The following is a 26,048-nucleotide window of genomic DNA, read 5'->3' on the forward strand; positions in this document are numbered from 1 at the left end:
ATTTAAAGGGGAAAAAACTTACAGATCACCGTCAGCCCTCTGCGCAACCAGGAAGGGAGTCTAGTCGCCGGCGGAGCAGGAAGTGAAGAGAGAGAGAGAAGGAAGTGGCCACTTTTTTAAAGGGAGAGAGACCACGCCCCAATGGGCTGGTATCTCAGCGGCTATAGGCTGGAGGAGCGGAAGGACCTCCCGCAACATGGTCCCGTAGCTGTTCAGTCCCAAAGAAGCACACAGAAGTCTACATTAATCATAAACTGGTTGGCCTATTAGCTCAGACTTCTTATTGACTCTTACATCTTATATTAGCCTATTATTCTTGTCTGTGTTAGCTACATGGCTTAGTACCTTTCATCAGCAAGGCATTCTCATCTTGCTTCCTCTCTCTATCTTATCTGGGTGACTGCAGGCTAAACCTTTCCTCTTCCCAGAATTCTCCTCATCACCCTACCTCTACTTCCTGCCTGGCTACTGGCCAATCAGCGTTTCATTAAAATACAAGTGACAGGATACAGACCATTGTCCCACAGAACCCCCCCCCTTTTTTTTTTCAAAACTAGAACTCTGAATTGAATCTCCTTTGGTTAGCTTTTCTCCTGACCATTATCTAATAACTTGTAACCAACATTCTAAACAAAGGCAAACATCCATAGTCCATTTTTTTTTTTTTGGAATGTGGGCAGTTTTCCAGGCTACTTCCTGCTGATTGAAGGTGCTGATAATCTTATAGGGACCTAAAGAAGATTTAGAATTATGATCAAGTCCTGACTGGAGTATTTTATGAAGCTTGATCATCTCAGCTAGCAGTCTTGAAACTGTTCTGGATGCAGAACTCAGAGGAAACTCCAACAGAGGTCCTCTGAAATGTTGGATCATCTGGACTCTGCTTCTATTGGAAATTTCTCAGGTGGTCTTTCTTGATCAGACCTGATTTTTCTTAGCTCAGTATGAATCCACAGCCTCTCACTTCCTGTGGAAACAAAAGCAAAATCTCTTCTCCAAAGTAACTTACCTTTTGACTTAAATTTTGAAGTCAAGGCATTTTCAAAATACATATGTTGAATTACTCCAGCAGCATTAATAATCAAATGTCTTTTAGCAGCTGTTGCTCCTTCCTTAGCAGTCATACAATTCAAAGACAACACAACAGTATCCAGATTCTCTGTATTTTTCATCTTTACATTACTTTATTTTAAACTCTATTTTATTTTTACTTTTTGGCTTTTTGAGACAGGGTTTCTCCGTGTATCTTTGGCTGTCCTTGAACTCACTGAGATCTGCCTGCCTCTGCCTCTGCCTCCCAAGTGTTGGGATTAAAATTGTGTGCCACACCGAACTACTCTCTTTCTTAAGGACTTTATTCTTTTTTTTTCTCTCCCAAGCCTACATATATTGTTTAACACACTCTAAACTGTCTAGGGTTTTTTTTTTTTGTCTGAATCTGTCTGTAATTACTGTATATCTCTCTTTTTCTGACCACATGAGTCTTTAATTTTCCAAGTTATAATGCCTAGGATTAAAGCCGTGGCTTTGAAGACTGGATCTACCTCATTCCTTACCTTTCTGAGAGTCTAGCTTCATAGCAGAGGTACTGGTGGGAGCCATGTTTACTGCCACAACTCTATGGAGTTTCAAGGTCCCTGATACCACCAAGAAGCATGCTGTCAGCTATTCATAAACACCATTTAAGTGTTTGGTGGTGGGACCATTTAAAAGAGCTGCAAGGTTTTTGCAGCTAAAGCTGAGTCAGGAAGCCTCTTTTAAATGAGACATGCTTGCCTCTAAGAAACAGAGCCTACCTGAGAAAATGCTGCTAAGAAGAAGCCATGCTTAACTCAGGTTTTACGTGGATATAGTTGTCCACATTGGCACCATTCTGTTGACTGAGGTTTCTGTCCTGCCTGGTCCCATAGCCATTCAGTTTCAAAGAAACACACAGAGGTCTACATTAATCATAAACTGGTTGGCCTATTATCTTAGGCTTCTTAATTAATTCTTACATCTTATATTAGCCCATTATTCTTGTCTGTGTTAGCTTTATGGCTTGGTACCTTACATCAGTGAGGCATTCTCATCTTGTTTCCTCTCTGGGTGACAACTGCAGACTGAACCTATCCTCTTCCCAGAATTCTTCTATTCTCATTCCCCTGCCTGTACTTTCTGCCTGGCTACTGGCCAATCAGTGTTTTATTAAAATACAAATGACAGGGTAAAGACCATTGTCCCACAGCAGACAGGGTCTCAAGTAACACAGGCCTTGAGCTCCTTGATCCTTTACCTCCACCTTACACATACCAGTACACACCTAGCTGTTAATTTTCTTTGTTTGTAGTGCTGGGGATTGAACCTAGGGTATTGTACATGTTAGCCATGTGGTGTACCCTTGAGCTATATTCCCTAGCCTCAGTCATTTGTCAAGAAGAGTAAAGGCTAATGTAGGTATTTTGTTTTAACAAGGGTGCTGGGGCAGGAGGATCATGAGCTGGAGGCCAGCCTGAGCTGCACAGTTAAATGCTGTTTATAAATAGGTAAAAAACAAGGCATGGTGGCTCTTATCTGTAACCCCAGTAGAATCACAATTTAAGGTCAGTTGACTACTGTGAGATCCTTTCTAGGAAGCAAAGAAGAAACAAGGAGAATGATCATGCTTTCATCTTAATGTTGTTTGCTGGTTTTATAGATCTTGGCTGTATGCCATGTGCCGTGGGGTTGAACATGATCCAGTTAAACCCAGGCAGTTACCTAAAACTATTGGCTGTAGCAAGAACTTTCCAGGGAAAACAGCTTTGGCTACTCGGGAGCAGGTAAGCAAGCTTCTCAACAGAGTACTGCCTTTCTTTAAGGAGAGAGTGGATCTTGGTAGCTGTGCAAAGTTACTGGGTTAGATGATTACCTTTATTATAGGATAAGAAAATTATTTTATAAATTTTGATGAAATTTATTTTACCAAATGTAATAGGAATTGCTTTTTCTTTAAGTTGAAATAACTAGTTTGTCATTTTTTCCCCTCTTCAATCTTGAAAAGTATAAAATAGGACTGGCTGAAATGGCCAGTGGAGGAGTTTCTTGTCTTTTTCTGTAGGTAGGAACTTCAAAAACCTAAAATATTATGCTTCACTCAGTTGGAATTTTTCCTTGGAATTGGCCCACATAGAATTTACCCAATGGCACCAGCAGGAAAAGTGAGGTGAAAGGCTTGGAGCCTGAGCCTAGGAGGGCGCACCTGTAATCCCAGCACACAGGAAGCTGAACCAGTACACTAAGAGTTGGAGACTATTCTGGGTTGTAATAGTGACTAAACAAATTATGTGTTGCACATGTGTGTTGGTGTGTATACCTTTACACGCATATGTAGACAGCAGAGGAAGCTCTCAGATGTCCTGTTCTATCACCCTGCCTTATTCTCTTGTTAACCTGAAACTATGCTGGCAGCCAGCAAATCCCAGCAACCCTATTGTCTAGTTCCACTAGTCCTGAGTTATAATAGCTCCATATGCAGCTATGGCCAACTTTGTGTTGTGGGTGCTGGGAATTCATAGTCTTGTCTTCATTTTTGCACAGCATGTGCTCTTTTCCCTTTCCCCGTAATTTAAAGCCATTCTCTTTTCTTGTTGTGGAGATAAGTTTTTGCTATATAACCTAGCCATGATCTCATGACCCTTCTGCCTCAACCTCTAGAGTCTGGACCTGACTGAAAATCTTCATCTAGAGGATGACAGAGTGCCGAGATCTTCCTGATCTAGTTAGAGCAACAAATCCACTGTCTGCTTCCATATGTCTACTTAAATGAAAGATTAATTTCAGTTTGTTTGTTGTTTGTTTTTTAGGTACAGTGGTGGCTCTTGCAGTTAGCCTTGGAACTTGAGGAGAGACTAACCAAAGACCGAAATGATGTAAGATTTTCTTGTCTATTAGTCTTTGGGATTTAAATGCCACATGCTCCTTACCCTGTGGAGAAGGAAGAAGAAAATAGCATCAGCCTAGGAAATTTTAAGAAAGTTTGTTTGGCCAACATGGTAGTGCACACCTTTAATCCCAGCACTAGGAAGGCAAAGGCAGGTGGATCTCTATGTTGGAGGCCAGCCTGGTCTACAGAGAGAGTTCCAGGAATCCAAGGCTACACAGAGAGATCATTTCCAAAAAAAAGTTTGTTAAAATAGTAGTCCAGGTAGAGAGGCAGAGGCGTGGATCCCTGAGTTTGAGGCTAGCATGGTCTACAAAGTGAGTTTTCAGGACAGCCAGGACTACACAGAGAAACCCTGTCTTGAAAAACCAATATAAATATATTTTTATGATAGTCCAGGCTTAGCATGCAGACAGAATATTGTAAAATAAATAAATAAATAAATATTTTAAAAAATCATGCTTGGCTTATCAGCTCTAGTTTCTTAATGGCTAGCTCTTACATCTTAATTTAACCCATTTCTATTAATCTGTATATCACCATGTGGCTGTGGCTTATGGGCAAGGTTCCAGCTCTTCCCACAGTGTCTCCTGACTCTACCTTGTTTCTTCCCCATTCAGTTTAGTTTTCCCCACCTAGCTCTACTCTGCCCTATCACAGGCTCAAGACAGTTTCTTTATTAACCAATGGTACTCTCAGTATACAGAGGGGAATCCCACATCACCTCCCATTTTCTGTTTAAATAAAAAGGAAGGTTTTAACTTTAACATAATAAAACAGGCATCAATTAGGAATTACAGTTACAAGCTGGACAGTGGTGGCGCATGCCTTTAATCCCAGTACTCAGGAGGCAGAGGCAGGCAGATCCTATTGAGTTCGAGACCAGCCTAGTCTACAAGCTAGTTCCAGAACAGGCTCCAAAACTACAAAGAAACCCTGTCTCAAAAAAAAAAGTTACAATATTTATATTTATTTTTATCATAACTAAAGAAAACTATATCTATACTTCAACTCAATCAAAGACTCCGGAAGGATATACTATTACCTAAGTAAACAGAAAGTGTATTGTAAGCAACTTCCAAAACTCTAAACTCTAGAATTGACAGAGCCATCTCACTGTCTGGACAGTCACCCAAAGTTTTTTGGTAACGTTGTAGGCACCCATCTTCAACCTATAGGCCCATAGTATCCAGCAGACTTTTCCGTGAAGCAGGAAATTTTACAGTTTCACCTATATTGGCAGTTTGTCAGTCACTTTTTTCTGTATCCTGTAGAATGTCTGGCAGACTCTTTCATGAAGCAGGAACCCTGAAGGACCGTCTGACCTTTAGACAAGTTCAGCAATCATTTCTCTGTAGGTTCTGCACTTCCAGTTCATACAGCATAACATTAAGCAGTCCAGGCAAGAGCAGTTTCTTGCCCAATGGCTAGCAAACTCCATTAGGAGCTCCTTTGGTACCCATCTTTCTCTTGAAGTTATTGGTGCTGCTAGGGCAGATATGTCTCATTGTCATGAAAAATCTTAAGTTTTTAAAACATTTCAATGGCCGGGCGGTGGTGGCGCACACCTTTAATCCCAGCACTTGGGAGGCAGAGGCAGGCGGATCTCTGTGAGTTCGAGACCAGCCTGGTCTTACAGAGCTAGTGCCAGGACAGGCTCCAAAGCCACAGAGAAACCCTGTCTCGAAAAAACCAAAAAAAAAAAACAAAAAAAACATTTCAATGTCTTTTGAAAGATTTGAAGAATCCCTGTCTAACTGAAATATATCTCTCTATCTAGAAAACCTGATTGTCTATTAACGTATTTTTTAATTATACATTATATTTTTAAATAAGCTGTACAAACACAATACCTTAATCAAGAGCAGAAATGCACATACACAATATAACAAAATTGACCTTAAATTTGTATCAAACCAAGATCTATACCAATGCAAAGTATCCATCTCTACAGCATAGCCCCCTTTAAATGTAAAGAAACATTTATAAACAATCATTTGGGGAATTCAGACGTGTACATACACGTGAGTGCAGGTGTCTGCAGAGGCCAGAAGATTGGATCCCTTGGAACTGAAGTTACAGGCAGTTGTGTACCACTTGATGAGGATGCTAGGAACTGAACTCTGGTCCTAGGCTAGATTTATATTTACTCTTTTTTGGGGGTGGGGGTAGGGGGTGTTTCAAGACAGGGTTTCTTTGTATCTTTGGCTGTGCTGGAACTCACTCTGTAGACCAGGCTGGCTTCGAACTCACAGAGATCCACTTGTCTGCTTCCTGAGTGCTGGGATTAAAGGCATGTGTCTTCCTTGATTTATATTCATTCACTCTTAACCACTGAAGCATCTCTTGAGCTGACTCATTGATTTTTGTTTACTTTTTTCCTTTTTTAATGAAGCACAAATTTCCCATATTCAAGGGTACGCTGATCTTCTCTGTATTGTTCCAGTTTTAGTTTGTATGATGCTTAATCTGATAGCTAAACCTATTTTTATGTGGGTGTTTTGGTTGTTTGGTTTTGTTTCTGAGTCAGGCTTTCCTTGTTTAGTCCTGGCTTTCATATAACTCAGTCTGTAGACCAGGCTGACCTTGACTCACAGAGATCTGCCCGCCTCTGCCTCTGGAGTGCCGGGTTAAAGGTATCCACCACCACACCCAACTATTTTCATGTGGTGTATTGACCATTTATGCATCTTCCTTAGACGAATGTTAGGCTTTGCCCTCGTACTGTGAGTGGCAGGGACCAAAGGATCATGGAAGCTTGGAGGCTGACAGCCTAGAAAGGAAAAGGCAAGCTGCAGTTCAGTGAGAGACCCTGACCTCGGGGAGTAACGCTGAGAGCACTGCAGGAAGACATGTCATGTCCTGCTCTGGAGCCACATGAGTCCATGCATGGGCATATATACCCTACACAGCACGCACACACACCGCACGCCTATAAAAAAAAAATAAGATCATGAGGGTCTAAGCTTTAGTTTTCTCTTGCATCTCTAGGCATACATTACATCCAGTTATAATTACAGAACTCAAATTATCCTTTATAATCTATTCTTTCAAGATGCAAACCTCTATAACTATGTTTTATAAACCACCCCCGGGTTGTGCTCTTGACTCATGGAGTTTCTGGGTATTTTTGCTAGTCTGACTTTGAAAACGAGCCTTACATAGACTTTTGATCTTACATACTCTACATAATGATTTATTTCTGTTTGCTGGGTGTAGTATCCAGATGCTCAAACTTGACTGAAGAGTCTGCCGTCTCTAGAGGTATTCTACGTTGTTTTCTTTTTTCCTTTTTTCTTGTTTTAGTGCTGAGGATCAAATCCAAGATCTCACGCATGCTTCTTTTTTTATATAATTTATTTAATTTTACTTTTATGTACAGTGGTGTGAGGGTTTCAGATCCCCCTGGAATTGGAGTTACAGCTGTGAGAATGCAACCCGGATCCTCTGAAAGAGCAGTCAGTGCTCTTAACCGCTGTGCCATCTCTCCAGCCCTCATATATGCTTCTTATGTCTAGAAATAGCACAAATTCTTTTTTGTGAAATCCTGTAGTCAGATTTTTATTAGAAATTTTACTATAGTCTATGTTCTGTATTTTTTGTATCCTTTATAGTACTGAAAATATATCCTTAGTAGGTGTTAAGTATACGTTTGTATTTTATATAAATAGGTACTAGAATAGCCTCATTTTTTTTGTCTACTAAAAAAGAGACCAATAAATAAATAAGTAAATAAATAATTTTTTTAAAGGAAGGGTCTTACTATGCAGTAAGTACTGGGTTACCTGGAACTTGCTATGTGGACCAGGATGACTTTGAACTCACAGAGATCCATCTACCTCTGCTTCCCAGTGCTGGAATTAAAGGAGTACACCATGCTCAGCCCTATTCTTGGATTTTAAATTGAATTTCCAAATTATTGTATTATCCTACAGATGGTCTTAGTAACGATTTCTGGTCTCAATCCTTTACTTTCCACAGAATGACAGGGTGGCCACTCAGTTGGTTGTCAGTATTCGTTTTCAAGGAGACAAACGTCTGAGCAGCCTGCGCCGTTGCTGTGCCCTCACTCGCTATGATGCTCATAAAATGAGCCAGGATGCATTTGCTGCCATCAGGAACTGTAATACTTCTGGAGTCCAAACTGAGTGGTGAGGCTCCTTTTTTTTGTTTGGTTTTGTTTTGTTTTGTTTTTGTTTTTTTAGTTTGTGTGTGTGTGTTTGTTTTTTAAGAAAAGGGCCGGGAAGTGGTGGCGCATGCCTTTAATCCCAGCACTTAGAAGGCAGAGGCAGGTGGATCTCTGTGAGTTCGAGGCCAGCCTGGTCTACAGAGCGAGTTCCAGGACAGGCTCCAAAGCCACAGAGAAACCCTGTCTCGAAAAACCAAAAACAAACATCTGAAGTAGCTTGTGACTTGACTAGCCACACCTCATTTGGGGGGGGGTGGTGATCAAGGGCTAAGGAAGGTGAGAAGAAAGCAAGTTCACTCACAGAGTTTTTGTTTGTTTTTCCTACACTTGATACATTCTGGGACCCAAGGGTGTAGTAGTAGCTAGAAGACAACATGAACTAGTGCCAGCATGCTGCCTTCAGGGAAATGACTGCCTGTAACAATATTAATATTAAGCTTTTTATGTCCTGAGATTATCAGGAATTTTTTTTAAGATAGGGACTCCTGTATTCCAGGCAAGTAGCTAGAGAGGACTATGTACATCTTTTGTTTGTTTGTTTTGGTTTTGGAGACAGGGTTTTGCTGCGCAGCCCTGACTTTCCTAGAACTCGCTTTATAGACCAGGATGGCCTCGAACTCCACCTGCCTCTGTCCCTTCCCCAAGTGCTGGGGTTAAAGGCGTGTGCCAGCACACACTGGATTTTACACTTCTGATGCTCTTGCCGCCATCTCCCAAGTACTGAGGTTACAGGCCAGGACTATCACATACCTGAAGTGCTGGGATTAAAAGCATGGCCACCTCTGCCTGGCAATAGTCTGGATCCTGAAGATTAAACCTAGGTCCTTGAACATGCGAGGCAAGTGTTCTACTACTAAGCTACACCTTCAGATTTTTCATAAGAACTTTAGGAAAGCATAATGAGTAAATAAATATGTAAAACATAATACAACAAATCAACAAATTTCTTGAAATGTTTCTCCCTTTGGTTGTATTTCTCGAGACAGAGTTCTCTGTGTGACCACTCTGGCTGTCCTGGAGCTCACTGCAGACCAGACCGAGACTGGAAACCAAAAGCTTGATAGGGAATTTCATCTTGAAAAATTCTAGAGTTATGGATTAGGATAAGAATTTTTTCCCACTTATCTTGTGTGTATATGTGTTGTAGTTTGTGTACTACTTGCGAAATCTCTGAGTTGGTTCTACAAACCAAACTCAGGCCATCCAGTTTGGTGGCAAGTGCCACCCCCTGAGCCAACTGGGGATGACCCTGAGCTGTGATTTGCTTATTTCTCCCGTTGTTGTCTTGAATAAAATTTGTGTAGCCCCAAGCGAGGTGTGGTGGCACACACCTTTAATCTCACCATTTAGGAGGCAAAGTCTGACTGATCTCTGAGTTCAATGCCAGCCTTTAATCCCAGCACTCAGGAGACAGAAGCAGGTGGATCTCTGTGAGTTCGAGGCCAGCCTCGTCTTAGCCTCATCTTCAGAGCGAGTTTCAAGACATGCTCCAAAGTTACAGAAAAACCTTGTCTTGAAAAGGGGGTGGGGGGGAGTAATAGAATTTCCTTTCATGTAGAACCAGAACTTGTCATTCATTAATAAAATCTAGGCTCTTAAAACAGTGACTTGGTAATGTCCTTGTTCCATTACTTTGTACACAGGTCCCCTCCCCTCACGATGCTCTTCCTCTGTGCCACCAAGTTCTCTGCCTCTGCCCCTTCATCTCGCACAGATATCACTGTCTTCTTGAGCAGTGACTCAAGCTGTCAGTCAAAGGTGCCAACTGCCAGCTCTGAAACTAAGACCCAGGGAACTGGTGCAGCTTTGCCCACATCTAGAAAGCCAGCCACCTCTCTGGAGTCTTTTTTTCAAAAGGCTGCCAAAAAGCAGACAGTGAAAGAGACTTCCCTTGCTCCTCTCAACACGTCCACAGACAAGTCACCAGTCAAGCCCGCACTACCGTTCCAAAGCAGCCGGACTGCAGGAATCGAGCCCTTCTTCAAGCAGAAGAGGCTGTTATCACAGCAAACACAGCTTAATAGTCCTTCAGCTCCTCACTCTCCACAGAAGGACTCGGAAGCGATATCAAGCTATTTTCCCACAGAGTGTGCAGATGGTGGTCCCCTTTATGAAAGAGTGTTGAAGCCACTGTCTTCTAAAGCAATTTCTACAGAAAAGGATGTGGCTGGGAACAGTCCAAACATGCTTAATTCTTCAGTTTACAACTCTGAGGAGGTGGCCCACAGTGCAGCTGAGGACCGAATGCTCTGTGAGAAGTGTGACTCGCTGGTCCCAGTGTGGGACATGCCAGAACACATAGACTACCATTTTGCATTGGAGTTGCAGAAGTCTTTTTTGCAGCCTTGTACTTCAAAACCCCACACTGTTCCTGCAATGTCTCCTCAGGGCAAAAGAAATCCCAAGAGTCCTTTGGCTTCCAGTAATAAACGGCTTAGGCTCCACGGCATGCAGACACTGGAATCATTTTTTAAGCCATTGACACATTAATGCTGCCCTCCGGCTTGTAGAACTTTACAATAGTTAGGTGTAACTGAGCGATTCTCAAGGGAATCTATGAAATTGTTAATACAAAATTAGGTTTCTCTATTCCAGTGGGATCCTGATCCTGTTTCTGATCAAAATGTTTTTAATGTCTTTAGGGAGACGGTGTCGTAAAAGGTGTAAGGAGCCTGGGCAAACTCCTTCAATATTGAGCTTTCTCACTCATCTATAAAACTAAAGACCATATGTGATATATTTAGGGGTGTAACTCCTAATAACCCCCCCATGCCAGGCGGTGATGGTGCACGCCTTTAATCCCAGCACTAAGGAGGCAGAGGCAGGCAGAACTCTGTGAGTTCAAGACTAGCCTGGTCTATAAGAGCCAATTCCAGGACAGCCAGGGCTATACAGAGAAACCCTGTCTCACAAAAACCAAAAGACCCCCTCCTCAAAAAACAACAAAAACAAAGTCCTAACTTGAAATTGGAACAGAATGGGGGGAAAATGGGAATGGGGATATAACTCAGTGGTGGAACACCCTGTCTGTGTTCAATTCCCAGTACTGGAGTGGGAATAAAACAAAACAGTACGTTAGCCAAAAGGCTAAAGTAATGGATTTAATAAATAATCCTTTTAATGAGACACGCAGTCTTCCTTAGCCACCCAGGTGTTAGGCTTTTCTTATATGATCTTGAATTATATGCAAAACCAGGTAGTGGGTTAAATGAGTAGGAAGATAGTACACACTGCTCTTCCCATACTAAATACAAACCAACTTCATTTTCCATATTTATAAATTGTGCCTTTGTATTTTACTTCAGGGGAAGGTTTAAAGTTAACTGTGTTTAGCAGGAATTGACCTTTCCCTTGAATTTACTGTGGCTTTTCCCTAGCTGGGTCAGTAGCTTCTTAAAGGCAAGAATTCTGGCAGTGCCTTACACATAGTATGTTCTTGATTATTGGTTGATGTATGTAATAAAAATTATATGATTGCCCACACTAGGAAAATAAAAATGTACTCTTTGAGGACCTGCCTTGCACACTTTTATTTCCTCTAAATGTTCTGTTAATGTACTGGTAACTGTGACATTGGGGTGGGTAGGCTAGGCTAAACGGTCTTCACAACTCTGATCCTCCTACTTCAGTTTTCTGTGTGTTGGAATCGTATGTGTATACAAATGTACCTATGCAACTGTCATCTCCTTTTGGTTGCAGTTGGATGACTGCAAGGAGTAGTCGTAGAGAAAAATAAGGTGTGGCGAGGTGTTTTGTACATGCTTGGAATCCCAACACTTTAAAGGGTAAAGGAAGGAGAATCAATCTGGAGTTAAAATCATCCTGACTGGCTAGATAGCAAGTCTGGGGCAACCTGGGCTACATGAAGGGAGTAGAGATTGGGGGTGTAAACTATTGGTAGAGTACTTGCTTAGTATGACATTTTAAAAGAGAAGAATAAATCTAGATGTGACAATGTGTAATCCTAGGATTCTGGAGGTGGAGGCAGGAGGATCTGGAGTTAAGCTCCAGGTGGTCTTGGATAATTCAGTGAGACCTTGTCTCAAAAGACAGAAGCGCTGTAGCAGAAATTTAGGTGTCACTTGATCTCTAGAGATAAGCTGGAGGTCAGGTGGAGGGTGGCTAGTGGACCAATGGAAGGCAAAGCCAGCAGTATACCTTGTCCTGGGCAGCCCTGCCCTGTTGCGCACAGTCTATAGGAGAGCAGACAGCAGGCCTTCTTCAGTGCTGGGAAAGCACCATTGTGCTACAAGGTGACCTTGCCTTCCTCACTGCTCACAGCTTTTAATACAGGAGGCAGTCTACCCACAGGCTTCTTAGTAGTATGTTAAGCCAATGGCAATTTTTGGTTTTTGTTTTTCCAGATGGGGTTTTTTCTGTATAGCGCTGGCTGTCCTAGAACTCATTTTGTAGACCAGGCTGGCCTTGAACTCAGAGGTCCAACCATCATGCTCAGCTACCAATGGTTATTTAAAAAAAAAAATCAGGGGGCTGGAGAGATGGCTCAGTGGTTAAGAACACTGGCTGATCTTCTAGAGGTCCTGAGTTCAATTCCCAGCACCCACATGGTGGCTCACAACCATCTGTAATGAGATCTGGTGCCCTCTTCTGGAATGTGGGCATACATGGAGGCAGAATGTTGCATACATAATAAATAAATCTATAAAAAAAAAATCAGATATGGTGGCCCATACCTGTAACCGTAGCTGAAGAAGGCAAGGTAGGACTACTGTGAGTTAAGGCCACAGAGCCAAGAGCCTGTCTAAAAGTACTATATATATAATACTGGAGGATACAGCTCAGCAGGTGCCTAAAATTCAGAAGACCTACATTTGAGCCTTAGCATGGGATAGAAGCAGGTATGAGTCGTGTCTGTAACCCCAGCAATTGAGAGGTAGAAGGATCAAAAGTTTAAGGTCATCCTCAATTATAGTCTGATGCCAGCCTGGGCTAGAAACTTATCTCAAAAAATAAAACTCCAGTGGCAGAATGCTGCATAAGGCTTTGGACCACATGTATTATTTGCTTTGCCAGGATTAGTATTCAAAATAGATTTCCTACTTTTGCAGTAGTCTTTAGCCTTAGACCCTACTTAATATGGGATAGGCTGGGAATAGAGCTCAATGGTGGTATCTGGTTAGCATGAACTCTAAAATCTATGATAGTCTGAACACAGAAATAGGAAAGGCCAAGCTTACGTGGCCCTCGATGCTCCAAGAACCTAGGCTTAAAAGAAGTGTGAGGACCGGATTACCATTCCCCTCTGAGTCTTCACCCCTGCACAGCTGGTACTCTGAGGAGAGGGCTCCTCCTAGTGAACACTGGCAGGCGCAGTGCAGCTAACTATTTGAGCTGAAAAGGCCTCTCCACTCTGCTCACTTGCAGAATGAAGCAAAATAGAACACACAGAATGCTGATCCTATGGAGATAGGAAAAGAATGGCCAATGAGATAAGGGATGACTTCTTTCACCAATGGTAGGGAGTCACTTGTCTGTAATCCTGGAGGAGAACCCAGTTGTGGAGGCGGAACCTTTGTCTTAAGTATAAGCACAGAATATCCAATAAAACATTTTTATTCTGTACAATATATATGTGTATTTAAATATATGTACATATATATATACACATGTGCAGAGAATCTTCAGCCAACAAATCCCTGAGTTCATGGGAACCCAGGATGCTAACAAAGGGAAAGGAGGGAGTCCATGCCTAGAATGACATCCTTCCCTTTCCTCCTGGTTCCCAGCACTACAGAGTACTAAAACAAGAAAAAATTAATGTGGGAGCAGGAATGGGGATGAGGATGTCAGGATACATAACTGTGGGTCAAGGTCCTGCAGCTACCAGTCTGGGAAAGGAAACAGAGTACTTGATCTAGTATGAAAACCAACAGATGACTTGAGAGGAGAAACTGACATGCAGCTGGCCTTCAGTGTGCCAAGTCTTAGCTTGGCAGCCCCACGCCTAGGCCAGCACCACAAATAGCACCAAGTGGGGCCTATAACAGGAGGATCTGGGCAAAGGGCCCTTGAGTAAAGGACAATGAAATAAAGCCAGAAATATGCATCAGGACTCAACACAGGGTAGGAACACAGTCTTTCATGGTCTCTGTGCCATTTCTTCCGTCCCTGGGTTCCAGTGAGGGGCACTGCCTTTCATCCAGTCAGGTGGAGAAGGGAACTCACGTGGCCCTGAGAGGAGGTGTAAGAAGTACTTTCCAGGGCCAACCCAGGTATGACAATTCCTGAAGTGCAGAGGTCACACTGGTGAGTCATGCCCAGTCCTGAGAGCGGCGTCCAGTCAACAAGGTCATGCAGCTGCCAGGGTTAATGAGCCAACCAGGGGGTACACAGCTGCTGAGAACTGCCCTGAATTGTCTTCTCCGTCAGGACTGCCCCTCCCTGACCACGCCAAGCTTGACACCTCTCCAGAGGGTGGCAGGAAGCAAGTGGCAGCAGACACTAATCTGCCTAGCCTAGGAACACACAGAGCCGCCGACGGTGGGCAGCATGGCCGGAAGTCACCTTATTATTGTAGCGACAGCAGTAGAGCTGTTTTGAGTACTCAGAAGCCCATGCTGGCCTGGGCTTCTCCTGCTGTGATGGCTTGCACATCCGTGACATGACCGATGCCCTTGGTAACACCCTCCCGGAACAGCAGTTTGGCGCCCACCTTCAGGTATTCTGGGTGTTTCAGGAAGCGGAAACGTACTACTGCTTTCTCCCCTGTCCGCAACTTGTCCTTCAGGAGAAAAGTGGTCACAGCCCTGGCCAATGCCTCTCATCCCATCCTGTCAGCCTTGGCTCCACCCTTGAAGTCCCCAGGTGGGCTGCTACCCTTCCTGTATGGGCTTTGTTCCCTTTATGGGATCAGGCAACTCTAAGCCAAGTGTAATGTGTAAAGTGTAAGCCAAGGGCTCCCTCCTGTATCCTTGCAAAAAATGGAGACATGGCTGGGTGGCTCTCACCTTTGCGTGGATCTTTTCCACCACTGCTGTTTGACGTACGTTGCCCACATGTACTGTCACCTGGAATCCCCGCCGGAAGGTGGTGGCATGGAACAGCAGGACTATCTCTGCCTCAAACACTGAGCAGATGGTGGGATTCATCTCGGGACTCACCATCACCATGCCCTGGGGAGGCACAGCCAGGGAGACACAAGCCAGATCCAAGAAGGGCAGACCTGGCGTTAGACTCCATTTCCAGACATTCTGCACACTTTAGAACTCCTGAACCCCCTTTTCTTCTATATGCCTCCAGGGAAAAGCCTCAGAAGGCCATGGTACCATGGTACCTGTGTTTTGAGTATCCTAACCCTTTCAATAGTCTATATAGCCAGGCCTACACTCCCAAGTTAGAGACCACCATGTTTCCTTAGGTTTCAATAGCCAGTCTTTCAGACACTTGTATTCCCTCTCCAACCCACCTGTTCACCTCACCTTGCGAAGCAGTGCACGGTCAAAGTCTCCGAGGGCTAGTGTAGCAGCCTGACCAGCTCGCAGCACACGACAGGCAGAGCGATTGCGCTGGATGCTGCACACTCTCAGCTCCAGGAAGCAGCCATCATCTGTTGGGCCTACCACCAGCTGGTCACCCTCACGGCAGATCCCACTGCAGCCCAGACAGCAAGTAACACAATGTCAGCATAGGTCCCTCTGGCTTCTCTGTTAGGGGCACTCAGAATACACTCGCCCTCGAATTAAGGCAAAAGAACCCTAAATTCCAGCTTGGAAGTAGGGAGATGACTGCCTTGTTCAGTCTAGCGTTTAGATTCTGAATGCCAGCAGAGCCTGTGGCTTGGCTAACACCAGCTCACTAAACAAGTCACATCCTTGGGCTTTATGCTGTGCTTCCTCACTTCCCTGCTCTGAGATGCTAGGTGAATGCACTGCTTCTTCCTAGAGCCCATGACCATAGACTCGGGACCTGGAGAGTCCCCTAAAGCAGCAATGCCATTGTTCCCTCATAAGCCAAGAGTACTAGGATCCCACGTTCTGTGCATGAGCTCAGCCCAACCCAGGGCCTGCTTCAGGCAAGAGGTCTTCAAGTAAAGGGGTACACAGGCAAGGACGAGTAACACAAGGCAGTCACCTGGACAGTGTTCCTCCAACCACAGTCCCCACCTCTGGGACTGTGTAGATTTCATCCACCTAGGGCCAAAGAAAACTCTGTCAATGTCCTGCCACTAGGGCTTGTAGACCCAAGCTTGTAAATACGCTCAGGCTGTCAGAACTGGGCTGGCCCTGCCCTGCCCCTGGCTCCTGTTTGTTGGATCAACTACCTGGAATTCTGTCAGCTGCTGCATAAGCTCTTCCTGCTCTTTGCTGTTGGTGAGTGGAGGCAGGATATTCAGGAAGACTTTAAGAAGGTCCAGACTCTCTCCAGACACACTGGACAGCGTGAATATAGGCGTGACACTGTGGAGAGACAAATGTGTAGGAACAGTCTTAACAGGAAACAGTAGCCAGAGGCCCCTTCTGACTGTGAGCAAGTCAGGGAATGTGGACAGTTAACGTCTTCAAGGGCCCAAACATAGCTCCCTCCCACAATCCCAAGCTGAAAAAGGCAAAGAAATGAACTACAATGGATCTGGCCCTAGAGGTGGGACACCATGCTCCTGGACCTGTGGCAGCCTTCCCTGTCCATCAAGGCTTGAGGGTGAGAGGCAGGCTCACTTGGGTGACTGGGCAAATTGCTGAGCAGCAGTGACAGCATCGTCCTCAGAGGTGACCAGCATAGGGACCTTGTGGCAGCCAGGCTGCTTGAGGACCCGCTCCAGCTGGCGTACTGTCCTCTCCACTGTGGTCTTAGCACACAGGTCCACTTTACTGACCACGATGAAGAAGGGCACTTTCAGGGCCAAGGCCAGCCCCAGATGTTCCCGTGTGGTGCCGGCTACCTCATAGAAAAGAGGCAGGTGGCAGGAGAGAGAATTTGGGAGGAAGGAAAAGGAAGAGTTGGTGTTGCTCCCAGCTCTGAGGGGGCTCAGGGCAGAAGAGAGTCAGCTCCTCCCTTTGCCCTGCCCCTCTGCTCAGTATCTCGTACCGATTCCAGTGTTGGCACTGACAAGGAGCAGGGCACAGTCAGGGCAGTAGGAGGTGAGGCCGAAGATGGTGGTGTGCAGGTATTTATGGTGGCCCGCCAGGTCGATGAAGGTGATCATCTTGGAGCTGCTTTCACAGATCTCTTCTGCAGTCCGTGAGTCGCTGTAATTCACCACCTAGCCCAGGGCCAGGGCTCTCAGTGTCCCTGTGACCTCCCCAACCCTTCAGAAGTCACCAGGACCTAGTCTAGTCCCTAGCCCATTTTCTATTCACTCCGTAGATTCTCACTTAGTTTTTAAGAAGGAAAGAACTGTTCACAGTACCCTCAGACTTCTCCAAGAGGTCTCCGCACCCTGCCCCCAGCCTCTGCCTTCACCTCTACCAGCCCATCCTCAGAGTCTGGCCCCACTGGGTCCCGCTGATCCCATGCACCTCTCCCTTGCTGTTAAAGCCCAGGATCTCAAAGCTGATGCTGGAGGTTCGGCCAGACTGAATCTCATGCAGGTGGCGGAAAAGGTTGAGCCGGGCTCGGCCCCGCCCGTTGTCCAGCTCTCCTTGGGTCAAGACTCCAAGCAAGGTCGACTTCCCCGAGTCCACATTCCCTAGGACTGCCACGCGGAGATCTAGGAACTGTGAGGAATGTGGCAGAGGTGAGTTCACCTCACACTGAAGGTTAAGGTTCTCATACTCCCTGGAGCACCCCCTCAGGAGCCTAGGCCAGTGGAAAGCCTAGCAACACAGCCTTTGCTGGGAGGAGAGCATGGGCACTCACCTGCTGATTGTCAGGAACCTTTCGCACCAGCACCTCAGTGATCTTCCGGGGCACGTCACTATCATAATCCACTTCTCGCTCCCGGAGAACAGTGATGTCTGCCCCAACCCTGTCACAGAGAAGCCACAGCTGCCATATTTCACATTATTCCCCTATTCCAGTCTGGCTCTGACCACAGAGGTCCTGACACCTCACTGAACTTCCTACCCCCCCGCCACACACACACACACACACACACTTCTTTTGAAACAAGCATCTTAAATCAAAAGGAGTGGGGAGTCTAGGCACAGTGAGATGAGCGCAACAACCGGACTCACTCTGCCCCTGTCAGGAGACTGCTACAGGAGGAACCCACCTCACCCCAGTCCCTCTGGACCTGGCTGGCTGGATATGATGGGTCCTCCCTAAAGTAGGGGAGAGGGGAAAAGGAAGCATACTTCTCTGCCATCCGGTGCAGGGTCTTGAGGGAAGCCCGCATCTCCTCCTCAGCCAGCCCCACCAGCAGCCCATTGTCCTCTACCCCAATCTGGTAGACAGCCTCACCGCGTCCCTCTTGGAGCCGCCACTTCATTTGCGTCACCAAGTGTTCAAAGCGGTACTGGGATGGATTCACCAGCTTCAGCTTGGGACAGATGTGGTATCATGAGAAGAAGAAAGCAGGGTGCTCCTCCCAGACTCTAAATGTGGTCCCTACCTGTCCTGCTACAGTAACCAGCACCTTTCTTTTCCACTTAAAACCCTTGCCCCTGGGAATGGAGAAATGGTTCAGTGGTTAAGAGAACTCAGGTCAGGGGCTGACAAGTGCCTGAAATGACAGCTCAAGGGGAATCTGACACCCTATTCTGACCTCTGAGATACTGGTACTCAGAAGTACATACCTATACACACACACACATACACAAATTAAAAATCTTAAAAAAACCAAACCCTTACCCCTGAACATACTAGCAGTGATTTCCCCCCTGACACAGTGGGGTTCAGAGAGCCCAGCATGATGACCATGCAGCGTGGAGTGGGAAGGATAGCAGAGAAATCACCTTATACTGACTAGGGCAACTACTCTATCCCATTTCCTCCCCAACCTAAGACTCACTTTATATTCGATGTTGCCATCTTCAGCCTAAAAAGAAACAGGAAACAGTTAGCACACCCTGTTCAGCCCCAATCCCTACTTCCTCAATCCCCAATGACCTCGGGCATGTAAGGCAAGCCAGGTGGCCCCTGCCCATGCTCCCAGGTAGCCTCTGAGGAAAGGCTGTAAGGATCCAGCAAACCACCCACTCATCCAAGGACGGAATTTGTGTGTTCTTTCTAGATGCAAGATCACCTCTTCCTCCCCAACCTCCACAGCTGACACTGCTGGCCAGTCTGGGTGTTCTGGTTTTGGTTTCGTTTTCTTTCTGGGTTCAGGCTGTTGCTGCCTTTCTTTGACACTCATCTAGTAGACACCACCACTTCCTTCTTGCCCCTCCCTCTCAGCTGATGCCATCAAGTGTAAGAGATTACAAGGGACTCTGGGCCAGCGCCAAAGTGTGAGCTCAGCACTGGTCACTGCAAACTCACTGACATAGGAGGCCCAGGTAGGAGAGGAGTAAAACTCCAAAGTTGGGGCTTACATTTTATTTTTATTTATTTATTATAAATTTATTTATTTATTTTTTGATTTTTCGAGACAGGGTTTCTCTGTAGTTTTTGGTTCCTGTCCTGGAACTAGCTCTTGTAGACCAGGCTGGCCTCGAACTCACAGAAATCCACCTGCTTCTGCCTCCCAAGTGGAGCTTACATTTTAAAAAAAAAAAGAAAGAAAAGAAAAGAAATTTATTAAAGGGACAGATGTCATAAACTGAACTTACTATGGCTTTTTCCCCTGTTCCTGCCTCAGTTGAGGCGAAACTCTGAACAATCCCATCATAGGCTCTCTCAGAGCTGCCACCTTTTGGGCTATGTGCTACACACACCTGCCTCACCCCACCCACCCCCGGTACTTTTGTCACAAAGTTGTGACATCTTCTCATAGTGCCCTTCTCTATTTCTGCATTCTTCCTCTCTGGCCATTTTATTTTTCTATTTCCCTTTCTGTCATCATTCCATCTTTAAAGTCCTTAGAAGAGTCTTTACCCACAATCTCAACGCCATGGAATGTGTGGGAGCTCTTTCCCCATCAACAAAGACACTTTTTTACTATTCTGCTGACGGTGAACAATTAGGATAGTAGACTTTAAAGATGGTATAAAGATAATCTAGGCCGGGTGGTGGTGGTGCACGCTTTTAATCCCAGCACTCGGGAGGCAGAGGTAGGCGGATCTCTGGGAGTTCGAGACCAGCCTGGTCTACAGAGCTAGTTCCAGGACAGGCTCCAAAGCAACAGTGAAACTCTGTCTCGAAAAACCAAAAAAAAAAAAAAAAAAAAAAAGATAATCTAGGCCAATGGTTCTCAAAGTGTGGTTCTGAGACCAACAACATTATAGTGTAAGAAATGCCAAATTTGCTGGGTGGTGGTGGTGCATGCATTTAATCCCAGCACTCGGGAGGCAAAGGTAGGAATATCTTTGTGAGTTCGAGGCCAGCCTGGTCTACAAAAGCTAGTTCCAGGACAGCTAGCGCTGTTTCACAGAGAAACCCTGTCTGGAAAAACCAAAGGGGAAACAAAACCAAAAGAAATGCCAAATTCTCAGGCCCATCCCTCACCTAGTGGATCAGAAATTCTGTGAACAGAACAGCAATCTGGATAACTCTGGCGAACACTTAAAGTCTGATAACCACTATTTGAAGCCCTTCCCACCTTGGGTCCTTCTATCTTTTGTTTGTTTTGTTTTCAGAAACAAGGTATCCCTGGCTGCCCTGGAACTCTCTCTGTAGACCAGACTGGCATGGAACTAGGAGAAATTCTCCTGCCTCTGCTTCCTGAGTGCTGGGTTCTCCTATATAAAGAGGAAGAAGGAAGGTGGTCTTCTTTGCTTTAAGGACTCATGGAGCATATGGGGGCTCTTCTCTGTCTCCACGCCCCAACAGGACAAGGGAAAGGCAGAGGGCTATGTCTAACTGTTCTGTTTTGTGTGTGTGAGTACCGAGGGCGTCGCGAAGGAACACATTGCTCTAGTCCCGAATACTCCCCTCCCTGTGGACCAAGTTTAGAAAAGCGGTGGTTACTCTGCTAGCCTTCTAATCCCAGTTAGGCTTCTTTCCCACTCTCAGGGGGATGGGATCCCCGACCTCACTTCTCCAAAGGTTGTTAGTGAAAGGGGCAGTCCCTTCCCGAGGTCCTGACACCGAAGAGAATCGTCTAGTCTTGACGCCCCCCTTTTCTAAGGGGTCCTGAGACAGGAGGAGAGGTTCTCTTCCCCAGTCCTTCCTCCCTGGGGTCTTGACACCGGAAAGGGGGATTAATTATCTCTGTCCCGCCTCCCTGGAGTCTCGGGGACCGGAAAGAGTAGTTCCCTGTGCCCCGCCAATTTTTCAGGTGCTCACCTCTGGGGGCAGGTATGGAGGGTTGTTGGCTTTACCTCCTCTGTTCCTTCCGTTCTTCTTCTTCCCCTTTGGGCCCCCGCAACTGCTGCTACCGCCGGCCCCCCGAGCTTTGAGGTTTCCGCCCATGGCCGGGCCTCCTCCGGGCCGGCAGCAGCCGCCGAACAGCTCCGATACCCGCGAGTCCATCCGCTGCTGCCACCAGCCCCCCGCCCGACCCCCTCCCCCCCGCCACTGCCACCGCCCCTACTGCCACCGCCGCGTCGGGCCAGCCGGAGGAGAGCGGGGTGTGGCCCAGCGCAGGCCACGCCCCTGGCCTACCCTGACCTCCCGGTCGCGTCAGAAAAAGCCGCAGGGCACCAAGGGATACCGAGTTCGCGGGCCTAAGATTTAGTGCTAAAGACTATGAGCTTGAACTACAATTCCCAGGAAGCATCACTACGCAAGGACTGCAGGTGGTTTTGGGGGCGTGGGTAGCAAGCGCGCCTTGCGCGCAAAACCCTAAGGGAGTTGTAGTCCGTATCCCATTCCCTGCGCTGCGTGCGGCTCCTTTTCTAAGGGCAGTAAGAAAGCCCTGCGGCCTGATATTGAGGACAATCACCGGAGGCAAAGGGCTCATATCAGAATCAAACTGGGTTTGACCACTCAGCGCGGATCCCAGACAACAAGTTAAAATTCAGGGCAATTGACAACCTGCTGGCTCCACCTCTGCCTCAGTTTCTTCCCGACAGCTGGCGTGCTGTCGAGTGAGTCAGGGCAAAAGCCAGGGCGGAGGCAGATGGTAGTTATAGCATAATTAGAGCTGTTATTGTGACGATGATTATGCCACCCTTGCACCGTAGTCACTGCTTTATTACTTGCCTGGCACAGTCTGTGGGCTGGTTTTAACAGCCCCAGGCACCACGGCCGCCAGACACGTGTCCAGAACCCATAAACCAGCCAGCTGCTTCAGGGGTTTGAGGATGCCTTCAGCAAGTATCTCTCCTCCCCTTTGTTTTGATGTTGAACCAATCCGGGAAAACCGAGTTTGATTTAAAATTAGTCCGGAGGAGGGGCCTGGCCCCCACTTGGGGCGGAGCTGGGATTCCAGACACGTCAACTGCCAGGGGGCGGGGGAAGTGGCCAGGAATAGAAACTTGTCCGAGGTCCCAGGGAATTGTTGACCTGCCTTTCTAGCCAAACAGTCTCTCCTGTCCTTTAGAACTTTGGAAGCGACATAAACCAGTGTACAAGGCACCAAAAGGGCACAGAATTGCATGGCCAAGAGTCAGGACGCTAGGGTTCAAATCCCAGCTCCGTAGTTATCTTATGACTCACAGTGTGTCCACTCCCTTCTGCACAAACAACCAGGTGTTTATATATAGTCAAGGAATTAAAGAGCTTTTGCCTCCAAAATTTTGAAGTTTTCCCCGGTAAACTAGGAACAACAATTGAGTCTTACCTCTGGTACACTCTGCAGGAGCTCAGGCCTGGTCGAGGCCATGTCTTCGTAGGCCCACGTGGAAGGAGGTGGATCTATTGCACATGCAGCTGCTGTCCACATTAGATAACTTCCACACCAACTAGACCAGAAGAACCAAGATCTTTAAAAAGGCCTTGCAGGTCTAGTCAATGGCACGAGTCTCCAGGGAGGAAAAGCAGGTCTCCCTTCTGTATGCTATCCTGTATGGTTGAGGACAACCTTAGCCCAGCCCAGGACCACCAGGAAAACTGTTTTAGAGACTGAGATAAGAGAACTCAGAAATCGCAAAGAATGGGAATTGAAAGGCAGAGATAACGCCAGGCAGCAGTGGCTCATGCCTTTAATCCCAGCACTTGCGAGGCAGAGGCAGGCAGATCTCTGTGAGTTCAAGACCAGCCTGGTCTACAGAGCCAGTTCCAGGACAGGCTCCAAAGCTACACAGAGAAACCCTGTGTCTCAAAAAACCAAAGAGAGAGAGAGAAAGAGACAGAGAGGCCCCACCCACACCCATACACTATCACACTATCACCACTAGCAGTCCTGGGCCTGAACAGCTGCAACTCAACAGATAACATTTGTTGTTTAAATACCCAGGGATCTTCTAGCAGTTTACTTTTCACACCCACCCATTCCAGTCCCCAAATGAGGTGATGGGGATAACCCGTTCTTGAACAAAATGGCTTACCGCCACAGACAGAAGTGAAGGCTGACAGAGGAACAGGTCAACAGGGCATCTGCCAGGAGAGCTCAGGGTCCTGGGGAGTGGAGGTGATGTAAGTGACCAGTTTCCTGGACCGGTTGCTTATGAGGTGCCCATGATGTGGTTGACTATCGGCTGTGTATGTATATATACATACTGTTGTTACATACACATCACATGCAAATATTTTTCCTGGCTGGTAATGAGTCATTTGCTTTTATGCGTAGTACCTCTGTGTGCACATGCATTTTGTGAATGCTCTGGCTTATTGCAACCCTTTCCCTCTGCTTTCTTGCTTTCCTATCATCCTTATGTAAACTTCACATATTATTTTTTTATTTTTTTTATTTTTTCGAGACAGGGTTTCTCTGTGGCTTTGGAGCCTGTCCTGGAACTAGCTCTGTAGACCAGGCTGGTCTCAAACTCCCAGAGATCCGCCTGCCTCTGCCTCCCAAGTGCTGGGATTAAAGGCGTGCGCCACCATCGCCCGGCAACTTCACATATTATTATATAATATATCTTTGAGGAGATTTAAAAAATTTTTACACTTGGGGCTCTAAAGAGATGGCTCAGTAGTTAAGTGTTCTTGTTGTTCTTACAGACGCCCAGAGTTCAGTTCCCAGTATCAATGTTGGTTGAGTTAGCACTGTCTTTAACTCCAACTCCAGGGGACCTGGTAGCCTCTTCACAAGATTACACTTATGTGCACAGTCCTAATTATAGATATACACATAATTAAAAATTACATCTGTTAAAATTTTACATTTATTCTATGTGCACGTGTGGAGCTCAGAGGGCAGCTTGCAGGAATCTATCATGCCCTATTATATGGGCTCTGGAATTAAATTCAGGTTACCAGACTTGGCAGCAAGTGCCTTTACTCACTAAGCCATCTTGCTGGCCTTTTGGTGTTTCTTTTTATACTAACATTTGAACCCAGAGCCTCATTGCTTGATGTGCAGCTTTCCACTGTGCTTCTCTGCTAGCATCCTACAGCGATTTTCCTGCATGTTCTGAGACAGGGTTTCTCCATGTAGCCCTGACTGTCCTGGAACTCACTCTATAGACCAGGCTGGTCTTGAACTCTCAGAGATCTGCCTGCCTCTGCCTCCTGAGAGCTGGGATTAAAGTAGTGAACAACCACCACCAGCACCCTGCTGTCTTTCAGGTGTATTTTACACTTACTTTAATCCACTTGAACTATACCATTTTTAGTGTATAGTAGAAACTAATTTTATTTTTAATGGATCTCCCCCATCCTGTTTCTCAAGCATTCTACGGCACACCTATCTTTCCCGACCCTGTTTTTTACTTTTTGAGAAAGTACCTTGCTAAATTATCCAGATTAGCCTTGAACTTGTGACTCACCTATCTCAGCTATCCACCGAGCTGGGACTGCAGGCCTTCAGCACCAGACCTGGGTTTATCTTGTGGTAGTTACTTGAAGAAGCTGCCACTGTTGTATACTAAGATCTACATATACACCTATCTGTTCTGGGTTCCAATGTTTAATTTCTTTTATTCTATTATCAATTTCCTACACAGTGTTGGGCCAAGACTGTCGTGCATTCTAGCCCAGCATTCTACCACTGTGCTACACCTCCAGCTCAACACCACGCCACTTTTTCCCTGTATCTTTTTAGAGATTGGGTTTCTCTGTGTAGTCCTGGTTGTCCTGGACTTCACTCTGTAGAGCAAGCTGGCCTCAAACCCAGAGTTCCAGCTGCTTCTGCCTCCAAAGTACTGGAATTAATGATGCACACCACTCTGGTCAACTTCACAGTGTTTTTAATTGTGTAAGTATGTGAGTGGGTTCGTAAAAATGAGGGCCATGCCCTTAGAGGTAGCGGACGGTGTCGTGTCCCCTGAGGCTGATTGTGACCTACTTTGAGGGGTTGATGGGAACTGAACCTGGGACCTTTGCAAGAGCAGAATGTACTCTTAACCACTGAACCATCTCTCCAGCCCCTTACAATATATTAATCATTGTGCTATTACAGTATGTTTTGACCTCTGATCCCTACTTCCCAAAACACACTCTAGTCTTGGTCTCTGTGCCCTGGCCCTTGCCTCTTTCTTCATACTTTTCTCAGCATCCCTCGGTGGCTCCTGCAGGCTCTTTTCTCTCCCTAAGGGCTTCAGGACCTGGCTTATTCTGTTTTATACATCCTCTCTGGGTCATATAATCAGAGTTCATACTGAGGACTCCCTCATACTTGCCTCTATTGTAAATAGAGTATGTTCTACATATACTACTACTGTATCCAAGAGATATTTAACTCTCCCTGGGAAAAGCTGAGCTTATCTTTCCCCCTTCCTAATATGCCTTCATCTCCTATTTTGTCAACCACTATACAGCTGGTCCTATGGCCGCTGAAGTCAGAAACCTACTTGTCTTTTTCTTTTTCACTTTATTATTATTATTTTTTTTGAGACAGGGTTTCTTAGTAGCTATGGAGCCAGTCCTGGAACTTGCTCTGTAGACCAGGCTGTCCTTGAACTCACAGAGATCCAC

The 26,048-nt window shown here is 45.9% G+C and overlaps 2 protein-coding genes across 5 annotated transcripts in view; one reads left to right on the forward strand and one right to left on the reverse strand.

Moving 5' to 3' along the window:
• The window catches only part of Polh (DNA polymerase eta), a 36,229-nt gene extending 24,626 nt beyond the window's left edge, over window positions 1-11,603 (forward strand). For 2 of the 3 annotated variants that reach the window (XM_005359766.3, XM_026785809.1), the window contains 4 exons: window positions 2,678-2,801; window positions 3,825-3,890; window positions 7,883-8,052; window positions 9,734-11,603. In XM_005359766.3, the coding sequence (XP_005359823.1) occupies window positions 2,678-2,801; window positions 3,825-3,890; window positions 7,883-8,052; window positions 9,734-10,580 (1,207 nt within the window). In that variant the 3' untranslated portion in view covers window positions 10,581-11,603. Of the gene's footprint in view, window positions 1-2,677; window positions 2,802-3,824; window positions 3,891-7,882; window positions 8,053-9,076; window positions 9,691-9,733 lie in introns of those variants that run through there. The other variant, XM_026785810.1, reaches the window with a different exon arrangement.
• A 2,048-nt stretch (window positions 11,604-13,651) lies between these two features.
• On the reverse strand, window positions 13,652-21,588 carry Gtpbp2 (GTP binding protein 2). 2 transcript variants are annotated; one of them, XM_013350970.1, is made up of 13 exons: window positions 21,375-21,588; window positions 19,000-19,026; window positions 18,450-18,528; window positions 18,262-18,310; window positions 17,907-18,015; window positions 17,567-17,764; window positions 17,136-17,310; window positions 16,766-16,985; window positions 16,372-16,507; window positions 16,182-16,240; window positions 15,530-15,701; window positions 15,059-15,223; window positions 13,652-14,832 (listed from the first exon to the last, which is right to left on the reverse strand). In XM_013350970.1, exons 1-13 carry the CDS (start codon window positions 21,558-21,560, stop codon window positions 14,656-14,658), a joined length of 1,752 nt encoding a protein of 583 aa, XP_013206424.1. In that variant the 5' UTR covers window positions 21,561-21,588; the 3' UTR covers window positions 13,652-14,655. The 2 variants fall into 2 exon arrangements, with proteins under 2 accessions (XP_013206424.1, XP_005359824.1); XM_005359767.2 differs by lacking the exon at window positions 18,262-18,310 and having other exon boundaries at window positions 18,344-18,528.
• Between the last annotated feature and the right edge of the window lie 4,460 nt (window positions 21,589-26,048).

Source organism: Microtus ochrogaster, linkage group LG2 (assembly GCF_000317375.1).
Source record: "Microtus ochrogaster isolate Prairie Vole_2 linkage group LG2, MicOch1.0, whole genome shotgun sequence".
NCBI classification, from domain to species: Eukaryota; Metazoa; Chordata; class Mammalia; order Rodentia; family Cricetidae; genus Microtus; species Microtus ochrogaster.